At 56.3% G+C, this 11,495-nt stretch overlaps 1 protein-coding gene across 2 annotated transcripts in view; it reads left to right on the top strand.

Moving 5' to 3' along the window:
- The window catches only part of P2RX5 (purinergic receptor P2X 5), a 16,702-nt gene that overhangs the window by 2,581 nt on the left and 2,626 nt on the right, over nucleotides 1-11,495 (top strand). Inside the window, exons 2-11 of one of the 2 annotated variants that reach the window (XM_023184682.1) lie at nucleotides 2,311-2,461; nucleotides 3,083-3,154; nucleotides 3,436-3,511; nucleotides 3,593-3,689; nucleotides 3,966-4,046; nucleotides 4,456-4,594; nucleotides 5,149-5,282; nucleotides 5,788-5,881; nucleotides 6,132-6,197; nucleotides 10,026-10,108. In XM_023184682.1, coding sequence (XP_023040450.1) covers nucleotides 2,311-2,461; nucleotides 3,083-3,154; nucleotides 3,436-3,511; nucleotides 3,593-3,689; nucleotides 3,966-4,046; nucleotides 4,456-4,594; nucleotides 5,149-5,282; nucleotides 5,788-5,881; nucleotides 6,132-6,197; nucleotides 10,026-10,108 — 993 coding nt within the window. Of the gene's footprint in view, nucleotides 1-2,310; nucleotides 2,462-3,082; nucleotides 3,155-3,414; nucleotides 3,512-3,592; nucleotides 3,690-3,965; nucleotides 4,047-4,455; nucleotides 4,595-5,148; nucleotides 5,283-5,787; nucleotides 5,882-6,131; nucleotides 6,198-10,025; nucleotides 10,109-11,495 lie in introns of both variants that reach the window. The other variant, XM_023184681.1, reaches the window with a different exon arrangement.

Genomic DNA, 11,495 nt, shown 5'->3' with positions numbered 1-11,495 from the left:
TAGCTGGGACTACAGGCGCCCGCCACCTTGCCCGGCTAGTTTTTTTTTTTTTTTTTTTTTTTTTGTATTTTTTAGTAGAGATGGGGTTTCACCATGTTAGCCAGGATGGTCTCGATCTCCTGGCCTCGTGATCCGCCCGTCTCGGCCTCCCAAAGTGCTGGGATTACAGGCTTGAGCCACCGCGCCCGGCCTAGTGTGATGTTTTCAAGGCTCACCCATGTTGTGGCATCTATCAGCTCTCCGTTCCTCTTTGTGGCTGAATACTATCCCGCTGTGCGGGGCTGCCACATTGCGGTCATGCGTTCATTAGTTGATGCACATTTGGGTGGTTTTCACACCGCTGGGTGTGGTGGCTTATCCCTGTAACCCCAGCCCTTTGAGAGACTGTGGTGGGTGGATCACTTGAGGTCAGGAGTTTAAGACTAGCCTGACCAACATGGTAAAACCCCATCTCTACTAAAAATTCAAAAATTAGCTGGATGTGGTAGCAAGCGCCTGTAATCTCAGCTACTTATGCCAGTACACTACAGCCTGGGTGGCAGAGCGAGATGCTGTCTTAAAAAAAAAAAAAATGCATGCTTCTAAGAACATTCATGTACAAGTTTTTTGTGTGGACATGTTTTCAATTTTTAAATTATTATTATTAGTAGTATTATTTTGAGATGGAATTTTGCTCTTGTTGCTCAGGCTGGAGTGCAATGACGTGATCTCAGCTCACTGTAACCTCCGCCTCCCGGGTTCAAGAGATTCTCTTGCCTCAGCTTCTGGATTAACTGGGATTACAGGCATGCGCCACCATGCCTGGCTAAGTTTTGTATTTTTTTAGTAGACACGGAGTTTCACCATGTTGGTCAGGCTTGTCTCGAACTCCTGACCTCAGGCGATCCACCCGCCTAAGCCTCCCAAAGTGCTGGGATGACAGGTGTGAGCCACCGCGCCTGGCCCGTGTTCTCAATCTCTTGGGAATTTTCTGGCTCATGTGGTAACTCGATTCTTAACCTTTTGAGGAGCTACTAAACTGTTTTCTACGATAGCTACCTCATTTTACATCCCTATCAGTGATGTATGGGGGTTCTAATTTCTTCACAACCTCATCAACACCTGTTATCTGTAGGGTTTTTAAAAAATTACAGCCATCCTAGTGGAAGTGAAGCGGTGTTTTATTGTGATTTTCATTTGCATTTCCCTAATGACCAATGGTGTTCAGCATCTTTTCATATGCTTAATTGGGCATTTGTGTATCTTTTTTTTTTTTTTTTTTGAGAAATGTCTATTCAAATCCTTTGCTCATTTTTAAATTGGATTGTTTGCCTTTTTATTGTGAAATTATAAGAGTTTTTAAGTATCTTCTGGATACTAAACCCTTACCAGATGCATTATTTCAGATGTTTTCTCTCATATTCTGGGTTGTCTTTTCACTTTCTTGAGAGTGTTTTTTGATGCATGAAAGTTTTAAATTTTTATGAAGTCCAACTTACCTACTTTTTCTTTTATTGCTTGTGTTTTTGGTGTCAAAAAGTATGGGATTTGTACTCTTATTTCATTATTTTGTTGTTTTTGAGGCTGGGTCTCACTCTGTCACCCGGGCTGGAGTGCAGTGGCACAATCACGGCTCACTGCAGCCTTGACCTCCCAGGCGCAAGGGATCCTCCCGCCTCAGCCTCCCGAGTAGCTGGGACAACAGGCTGGTGCCACCATGCCTACATTACTTTTTTATTTTTCATGGAGATGGGGTCTTACTATGTTGCCCAGGCTGGTCTCAAACTCCTGGGCTCAAGCGATGCTCCTTCCTTGGTCTCGCAAAGTGCTGGGAGTACAGGTGCGAACCACCGTGCCTGGCTTGTACTCTTACTTGGTAGAGCGCCCCTCAGTCTGGGTTTGTCTGAGGTCTCGTCGTGATTGGTTTCAGGTTAGGCACCATTTCCTCTAACCATCGTCACAACCCAGAGGGAGGCACGGTCGCCCCGTGTTACGTATTGGAAACTGGCTTGCCTGGGGTCACCAAACCGGTATGTGGTTGAGCTGGTTTCAGCCCAGGCTTGTCCACTCGGGGCCTCTGAGTGGACTGTGGTCTTTGCCTCTTTAGAGCCCCCATCTCTGGGGTTGCTTGTCGCCTCTGCTGCTCACTGGACTGGGTTTTAGTCAGCAGTGGGAGCTGGCCCCTGCCCAGGAGCTGGTGGGACAGGTGGAGCTCTGAGCCGGCCCCATCTCAAGTAAGAGCTGCTGTGACTCGTACCCGACCCCAGGCCTGGGAGAGCTCCCTGAAGGCAGCAGCGTGGCTGATGCCTACGTACCGGCCCCTTCCCGCAGATGGGTGTTCCTGGTAAAGAAGGGTTACCAAGACATCGACACCTCCCTGCAGAGCGCTGTCATCACCAAAGTCAAGGGCGTGGCCTTCACCAACACCTCGGATCTCGGGGAGCGGATCTGGGATGTCGCCGACTACGTCATTCCGGCCCAGGTCTGCGTCCCCACCTAGCACTGTGGCGAGGGCTGGCAGGGCCTGCCTGGTTTGGGCGGGTCACACCGCAAGCTTCTTGGATACCCAGGGACCCCCAGAGATCCCCACCCATCATCTCCCTTGGCCCAAGACAGCTGCCGGGGCTTGCAGAGAGCGACCCTGTCCAGATCCTACCTCCCAAGCCAGACCCCTCTTTGACTGTGCCGCGGGCGACTGCTCTATTCTATCTGAGTCTGTTGAGAACAAATGGGATCCAGAGAACTTTCAGGTCCTTGTGAGTCAGGTGGGCTGGCACAGAGAACCCCCCTTCTAAGTCACTGCCTCTGGGAATAGCTCTCCAGCCTGTTCACAGTTGGCCAGGGCCAGGGCAGCCTGAGCCCTGGCCCCACTTCTCCCGGATCCCGGGGCAGTGGGGGTTTGTGAGTCTGGAGGAGATATATCAATAGGCATCTACTTGGGGACTGTGGGTTCCATGAACAGGTGGGCAGAGTCCACCAATTTTGTGGCCCCATCCCCAATACCCAGGCAGAGGGGCCACCCTCTTCCAGGTAGTGCTGGGAAGGTGGGGGTGGTCCTTAAGAGGGCAGGAGGAGGTTCCTTAGTGCCTCTCTGGTTCCTTAGGGAGAGAACGTCTTTTTTGTGGTCACCAACCTGATTGTGACCTCCAACCAGCGGCAGAACGTCTGTGCTGAGGTTTGATTTGGTGAGGGGCCCTGGCGTGGGGGTGGGAGAGCCACCGGCCGTGGTTGGGGTCTACTGTCTTCAGAAGCAAGGGTGTCTGTCCACTCCGAGGGTCTCGGGAGGCTGTGTGCATCCATGTGTGGTTCCTGAATTGTGTGGGGAAGAAGCAGGCTCTCAAAGTGTGTGTGGCCCGGGTCAGAGAAGAACCCCTCTTCTAACTCCCAGAGTGGGACTCGGACCTGAGCTGGGGGGAACCCCCCACCCCCATCCAGGTGCTCCTTCTCTCCCGGCAGAATGAAGGCATTCCTGATGGCACGTGCTCCAAGGACAGTGACTGCCACCCTGGGGAGGCGGTTACAGCTGGAAATGGTGAGGGCCTGGAGCGGCCAGGGGCTGAAGGAGGACTTGGAGTGGGAGGCTCCTGGCATTGATCCTGTCCCACCCCTGCAGGAGTGAAGACTGGCCGCTGCCTGCTGAAAGAGAACTCGGCCAGAGGCACCTGTGAGATATTCGCCTGGTGCCCGGTGGAGACAAGCTCCAGGCCGGTGTGAGTGGCTGCAGCCTCAGGACCCTGAGGGGTTTCCCGGCCCGGGGCACTGGGTCCCAGCCTGAGGGTGGAGTCCTGCCCACTCTGGGAGCCTCATGCTGAGGGAGAAGTCAGGCTGTCCCAACAAGGGCCGACGACCTCCCCAGCATGAGCAGATGAACTATTCTCGACAGAGGCTCCAGGGGACCCAAGGAACAGGCCTCACACTGGCCCAGGCCTGGGGAAGGGGCATGCGGGTGGGGCCTCCGGCACAGGCTGTTCTGCGTTGGTTTTCAGGGAGCCAGTCCTGAAGGAGGCCGAAGACTTCACCATTTTCATAAAGAACCACATCCGTTTCCCCAAATTCAACTTCTCCAAGTATGTGGGCTTGGCTGCTGGGGGCCAGGGGTGGGCCTTGGTCCATGAGGGGCCTAGGCTGGCCCTCTTTGGGTCTGTGCCTGGGGGGGGTGTGTGTGTGTGCATGTGTGTGCGTGTGTGTGCATGTGTGTGTGCGTGTGTGCATGTGTGTGCGCATGTGTGTGCGTGTGTGTGCACGTGTGTGTGCGTGTGTGTGCGTGTGTGTGTGCATGTGTGCGTGTGTGTGTGTGATGTCTGCATGTGAATAAACGGCGGGTGACACTGGGGCGCCCCTTCCCCCCGCTGTTAAGTGCGTGCTGCTGCAGGGAGTTGTCAGGACTCAGGCTGGTGAGGGCCGGAGTGACTCCTGGCCAGGCCCGGGAATATTAAGTCTTACCTCATTTCTCGGCTGCCCGTGGCCTCCACCCAGGAGCAATGTGATGGACGTCAAGGACAGATCTTTCCTGAAATCCTGCCACTTTGGCCCCAAGAACCACTACTGCCCCATCTTCCGACTGGGCTCTGTGATCCGCTGGGCTGGGAGCGACTTCCAGGATATAGCCCTGGAGGTGGGTGGGCTGCACGAAGGGAGCCCTCCCTGAAGGCCTGGGGGCGCTGGGACTGGCGCTGCGAGGAGGAGGGTGTGGACGTGTGGACGGGACTGGTGGGTGGGGCGAGGGCGGCTCTGCAAAGTCACCTGCCCCCAGGGACTCATTGTTTTCAGAATTGGCTGTGGCACACAGGCAGGCTGTCGCAGCACTCAGACCACGGGCACTCCGTGAGAGCCAGCCCTGGCACCTGCTGGGCAGTTCTGAGTCCTTGGGGCATCAGCTGAAGGTGAGGCAGAGGGAGCCCCTTTGGCACACCCCGGCTGGAGTGTGAAGTGCCTGTCCAGAGGAGATGGCCACCCTGGGTGGCTCCCTTCTCCCTGAAGAATGAGGGAGGCAGCCCTGGGGCTGGGGCGATGCAGTGTGCTCAGCCACTCCACGGGGGGACTAAGCCTCCCAAAGGGTGGTCTTGAGGGGCTGACCTCGTGCCTGAGCACCTCCTCTTGTTGTCCAGTGCCGGTGAAGGGCTGACCTGCGATGCTCTGTGTGCTGACCCTCGTCTCTCTTTTATCAAGGGTGGTGTAATAGGAATTAATATTGAATGGAACTGTGATCTCGACAAGGCTGCCTCTGAGTGCCACCCTCACTATTCTTTTAGCCGTCTGGACAATAAGCTTTCAAAGTCTGCCTCCTCCGGGTACAACTTCAGGTAACCGCTGCCTGTGCCCCCTTGTGACCTGGCCATGATCAGTGGCACTTCTCTGGGTGCCAGCACCCTGAGACCCCTTCCTGGGGTGGGCGTCAGAGCAGGAGGTGCAGGGACAGATGGCCGAGGAGAGGTGTGGACCCCAGCAGAGCGGCCAGCGACCAAAGCTTGGGGTGCTTCTGGGAGAGGAGAGCACCCCTTTGCCTGTTCTCTTGGTGAAGCCGAGTCTGCCTCTGCTGCATCCGTTCCATCCGCGCTTTGGCGACCCAGGGGTTGCTCAGAGTGGGCGGAGGAGTCCTTGCTCCTCAGGGAATGTCTGGCAGAGATTTCAAAGAGTTGGATGTGTCTTCGTTTTTGGCTCGGTGAGAGGGTCTGCAAGCTGCTCCCGGGGCTGCTCAGAGTCAGGGTCCCGGGAGTCCTTCTAAGTCCCCAGAGCAGCCACATCGGTGCTGCCAAAAGAGGGAAGGCCAGGCAGGCTGAGGCCTCCCCGGGCTCCTGCCTCCCTCAGATTTGCCAGATATTACCGAGACGCGGCCGGGGTGGAGTTCCGCACCCTGATGAAAGCCTACGGCATCCGCTTCGACGTGATGGTGAACGGCAAGGTGTGTGTGCCGTCTCCTGCTCTGAGGCTGGGGGATGGGGGATGTTGGGAGAGTCCCTGGGGGCCCCGCTGTGCGTTCTCCTGTTCTGAGGCTGGGCAGGGGGCAGGGGATGTTGGGAAGGTCCCTAGGGGACCCTCTGTTCTGAGGCTGGGCAGGAGGGGGCGGGGGGGGGGCGCGGTACGTTGGGAGGGTCTCTGGAGGCCCCACTGTCCACCCTGCCTCGCTCACTCGCCTTGTCTCTGTCTTCCAGGCAGGGAAGTTCAGTATCATTCCCACCATCATCAACGTGGGCTCTGGGGTGGCACTCATGGGCGCTGTGAGTACCTCCCCGCCCTACCCGCTTCCCACCCTCTCCCCTGGCAGCTGCGCCTCAGGAGGAACATGTCCCAGTGCCCTCAGAAAGAACCAGAGCTGGCAAGATCAGAATGGGCGTGGGAAAAGAGGGCTTTCTGGGATTTCGCGCTCTGCCGGCTGTCCCCAGGTAGCAGTGACAGCCTGAGTCTCTTTCCAGAGCTGGGGAGGCATGTGCCGGCAGCTCTGCAGCTGTGGGTGGGTTTGAGTCAGTCCCCAGCCAAGGCGTGGCTGGGGTATTCCTGGGATCCCGGGTGAGTCCCTGAACTTCTAAAGTCTCCATCTCTACTTCTGCTAAAAGAGGGCAGGATTAGGCCGGGCGCAGGGGCTCACACCTGTAATCCCAACACTTTGGGAGGCTGAGGCGGGCGGATCACCTGAGGTTGGGAGTTCAAGACCAGCCTGACCAACATGGAGAAACCCCATCCCTACTAAAAATACAAAAATTAGCCAGGTATGGTGGCAGGCGCCTTTAATCCCAGCTAATCAGGAGGCTGAGGCAGGAGAATCGCTTGAACCCGGGAGGTAGAGGTTGCGATCAGCTCAGATCGCACCACTGCACTCCAGCCTGGACAACAAGAGCAAAACTCCGTCTCAAAAAAAAAAAAAAAAAAAAAAAAAGGTAGGATTAGGCTGCAGACAGTTTCTTAGCCTGAGTGCTGCTGACTTTTCGGGTCAGATAATTCTTTGTCGTGGTCTTACACACATCCTTTGACGTGCCTTTAAACATTCTACAATGCACAGAGGGCTGTCCTGGGCGTTGTAGGATGGTTTTGTTTTGTTTTCTATTTCATATTTCACATGTTTCCAGTCTGATAATATTTATTTTCTCAGACCCTGAGGATGTTGATTTCAGAGACAGGGTCTTGCTCTGTTACCCAGGCTGGGGTACAGTGGCATGATCATGGCTCACTGCAGTCTTGAATTCCTGGGCTCACGCGATCCTCCCGCCTCAGCCTCCCCAGTAGCCAGGGCTGCAGGTGCACCACCACGCGTGGCTAATTTTTAAATTTTTTGTAGAAATGGGGTCTCACTATGTTGGCCAGGCTGATCTTGAACCCCTGGGCTCAGGCAATCCTCCCGCCTTGGCCTCCCAAAGTGCTGGGATTACAGGCGTGAGCCACTGCGCCCAGCCCATTGTAGGATGTTTAAGAGTGTTCCCGGTTTCTACCCATTAAATGTCAGGGCACCCTCCCCTGCCGTTGTGATGGGGCAAAATACCAGCTGGCTGAGAACCACCCGAGTGAAAGGCTGCGAGGCAGGGAAGACGGCCCTGTGTCTCTTCCTTGGAGGTGGCCCTTCAGTGGGGCCGAGAGGGGCTCGCAGGGGAGGAGGCGCAGGCACTGAGGGCAGGGAAAGGCGTCCTGAGTCCGCACTGCCCTTGGTCCTTCTGGACCTTTTGAAAGCCATGGGAATGGTCAGTGGGTGGCTGGTGCCTATCCCAGCGGGTCCCTTTCCCAGGTTTCCGGCGGCCTCTTCCCTCGTTCCTCTGCCCGTGCACACAAGACAGCCCCACTGGAGGAGTCCGTCGGGACCCGGGGTGACTTTTGTTGAGGCCGGGAAAATCATATCCTGCACCAGGACTCAAAGAGACCACGCTCCTGGGAGGGGTCAAGAAAAGTGAGCCCCACATGGATCCCTAGTTGCAGACAGTTGCTGGGAGGGTTCCAGATGTTTGCGCCTGTTGCTTTCTTAGAGGGAGGCCCACCTTCAGCCATCGCGTCTCTTTTTCTTTTATTCCTTTTTTTTTTTTTTTTTTTTTTTGAGACGGAGTCTGGCTTTGTCACCCGGGCTGGAGTGCAGTGGCCGGATCTCAGCTCACTGCAAGCTCCGCCTCCCGGGTTCACGCCATTCTCCTGCCTCAGCCTCCGGAGTAGCTGGGACTACAGGCGCCCGCCACCTCGCCCGGCTAGTTTTTTGTATTTTTTTAGTAGAGATGGGGTTTCACAGTGTTAGCCAGGATAGTCTCCATCCCCTGACCTCGTGATCCGCCCGTCTCGGCCTCCCAAAGTGCTGGGATTACAGGCTTGAGCCACCGCGCCCAGCCTCTTTTTTTCTTTTTGAGATGGAGTCTCGCTCTGTTGCCCAGGCTGGAGTGCAATGGCACGATCTTGACTCACTGCAGCCTCTGTCTCCCAGGCTTAAGCAATTCTTCTGCCTCAGCCTTCTGAGTAGCTGGGATTACAGGCACGTGCCACCACGCCCGGCTAATTTTTGTATTTTTGTAGAGACGGGGTTTCACCATGCTGGCCAGGCTGGTATTGAACTCCTGACCTCAGGTGATCCGCCCACCTCGGCCTCCCACTGCTGGGCTTACAGGCGAGAGTCACCGCGCCCAGCTCAGTCATCACTTTCTGGTGATGTGAGTTAAGTCAGAGCATCCTCTGGGGACAGACCTGTGAACTGGAGGTAATGGTACAGAAAGAGGTGGTGATCAAGGTTAGGTTTGGGGTTGGTCTCTGGGGAGCAGGGAATTAGTAAGCAACATTTTTGGGATCTAGGGGATGGATGTGCAGCACCCAGGGTCCGGGGGCCAGGATTCCTTGCTGGTCCCTCCACCAACCCTTCCCACCTCCACCCTCCCCCGTCGTTCAGACCCTAACCCCGCCCTGTGCTGTGGGTGGAGTCGCCCTCTGCTGGAGGACAGGGGCAATTGCATGACCCGCTCTGGTCCTAAGAGCACATTTTGGGTGCGAGGGGCTGAGCTGGGGTCGTCCACCTCATCATCTTCCTTTTTGTTTGTTTGTTTTTGTCTTTTTTGAGATGGAGTTTCGCTCTTGTTGCCCAGGCTGGAGTGCAATGGTGCGATCTCGGCTCACTGTAACCTCCACCTCCCGAGTTCAAGCGATTCTCCTGCCTCAGCCTCCCAAGTAGCTGGGATTACAGGCACCTGCCACCACGCCCAGCTAATTTTTGTATTTTTAGTCGAGACGGGGTTTCACCATGTTGGCCAGGCTGGTCTCAAACTCCTGGCCTCGGGTGATCCGCCTGCCTTGGCTTCCCAAAGCGCTGGGATCACAGGCGTGACCCACTGCACCTGGTACCCGTCATCTTTGACCAGCACCGTAGCGTCCTTGCTGGTTAGAACCCTTCCAGCCCATCTCACACTACCACAGGGATCTTTCTAAATGCCAAAATTCGGGCTGTGGTGCCTCCGCCTCACCTAAAGAATGAGGATCAATGCCTCGGAAACATTCTAAGAAGCCTAGCAGGCCGGTCCCCATCCACCTCTCCAGACGTGCCTCTCCCTCTTCCCACACAGGCTCCGCGGCATCTCCCAGCCACGACAGCCTTGTTCCTCCCCCCTGGAATATCCTTCCACCTCTGTGTCTTGTATCAACTCCTCTTTAGTCCTTAAGGACTGAATAGGGACCCTCCCCAGGCTGAGTCAAGTCCTGTCTGGGTCATCATCGACACGCCTGTCTCCAGCACCAGAGGGAGAGTCGCCAGAAAGTGTCCAGATCCTCCCTGTACCTTGGTGCAGGCCCTGGCATCTGCTGGGTGCCCAGCAAACGTGTTGAAGGAACGATTGGATGGGGTCCGGGTGGTGCGGGGTCGGGGAGCGCCTGGCCTGGGGGATCTGGGGAAGCTCTAGTCCAGCTTGGGCTCCACCACGGACCGGCTCTGTGGTCTCGGACAAGGGTGCCCCTTCCTGAGCCCAGTTTCCTCATCTGTTAAATGGGGACAGTGAGGCCTCCCTTAGGGGCTGTTGCAGGATCGAACAACAAGGTGCCCCAAATGAGCAGTGCTCTCAGAGGTCTAGGATTCTGAATCAGACACCCCTCTTTTGCAGGGGGCTTTCTTCTGCGACCTGGTACTCATCTACCTCATCAAAAAGAGAGAGTTTTACCGCGACAGGAAATACGAGGAAGTAAGGTCAGTTCTGCTTCCAGGCTGTGGCCCGAGTGCAGCCCTGTGCGTCGCCCCCCTGGCTTTGCGCCTTTACCCTGATGTGAATATTGACAGCTGGGGTGGGAGGCAGGGGCTGGAGGGCCGGGGAGGAGGAGTGTTCTGAGTACATGCTCTACAGAACCGGATTCGGCCTCGGCAGCAGTGGGAGGAGAGGGCGCTGTGGGCCACGGGGTGGGAGACGGAGTTCACAGGCTCCGCCTGACTCCGGACAAGTCCCAGGTCTCCTTGGGCCTTGGTTTCTCTATCTGGGAGATGAGAGAGCTGGTTTACAAATCGAATGGGTGTCCGCAGCACTTTTGTGATTCTTGGACTTGGTGATCCTGGTGGGCCGGGGCTGAGGGAAGCTGGAGTAGTGAAGGAAAGGAAAGCGGATTTTTTTTTTTTTTTTTTTTTGAGACCAAGTTTCACTCAGTCGCCCAGGCTGGAATGCAATGGCAGCATCTCGGCTCACTGCAACTGCTGCCTCCTGGGTTCAAGCGATTCTCCTGCCTCCACCTCCTGAGTAGCTGGGATTAGAGACGTGCGCCACCACGCCAGGCTAATTTTGTATTTTTAGTAGAGATGGGGTTTCACCATGTTGGTCAGGCTGGTCTCAAACTCCTGACTTCAGATGATCCACCTACCTCGGCCTCCCAAAGTGCTGGAATTACAGGCATGAGCTGACATGCCTGGCTGGAAAGCAGATATTTTCTTCCATGCAGAGGCTGTTTCCAGAGTTTCCCGGGCCCTGGGTTCAGTGGGGTGTGTGTGTTCAGAGTGGCAGAGCACAGCATGGGTGCGGAACCCTGATGACTGTGGGTGGGCGGGAAGGGGAAGGGGCTGTGGCTTTGGCCTTTGGAGAAGGCTTTCTGGAGAAGCGGGGATCGGATTGGGAGTTGGGACAGACAACTTAGTGCTCCCGCAGCGCCCCCACAGCCTGGGACAGTGGGTGTTGGGTCTGCCTGTCGTTCACCTTGCTGCACTCCAGCTGTGGCCTGAATCCCAGCCCTGGGTTATAGGGTGTGCCCTGACCCAAGCCGCAGGCTGAACCCCAACTACAGTCCTGACTGTGCTGCTGGGGGAAGCAGGGTAGAGGACGCCGGGTGGAGGACGGGGGGTGGAGGAAGCAGAGTGGGGGACGCAGGGAGGAGGAAGCCCGGTGGAGGAAGCGGGGTGGAGGACGAGGGGTGGAGGACACAGGGAGGAGGAAGCCGGGTGGAGGACGCAGGGTGGAGGATGCAGGGTGGAGGATGCAGGGTGGAGGATGCAGGAAGGAGGACGCAGGGTGGAAGAAGTGGGGTGGAGGACGCGGGGTGGAGGATGCGGGGTGGAGGATGCGGGGTGGAGGACGCAGGGTGGAGGACGCCAGGTG

This window comes from Piliocolobus tephrosceles, chromosome 16 (genome assembly GCF_002776525.5).
Source record: "Piliocolobus tephrosceles isolate RC106 chromosome 16, ASM277652v3, whole genome shotgun sequence".
In the NCBI taxonomy this organism is placed as follows: domain Eukaryota; kingdom Metazoa; phylum Chordata; class Mammalia; order Primates; family Cercopithecidae; genus Piliocolobus; species Piliocolobus tephrosceles.
This window is presented reverse-complemented; position numbering and strand designations above follow the sequence as displayed.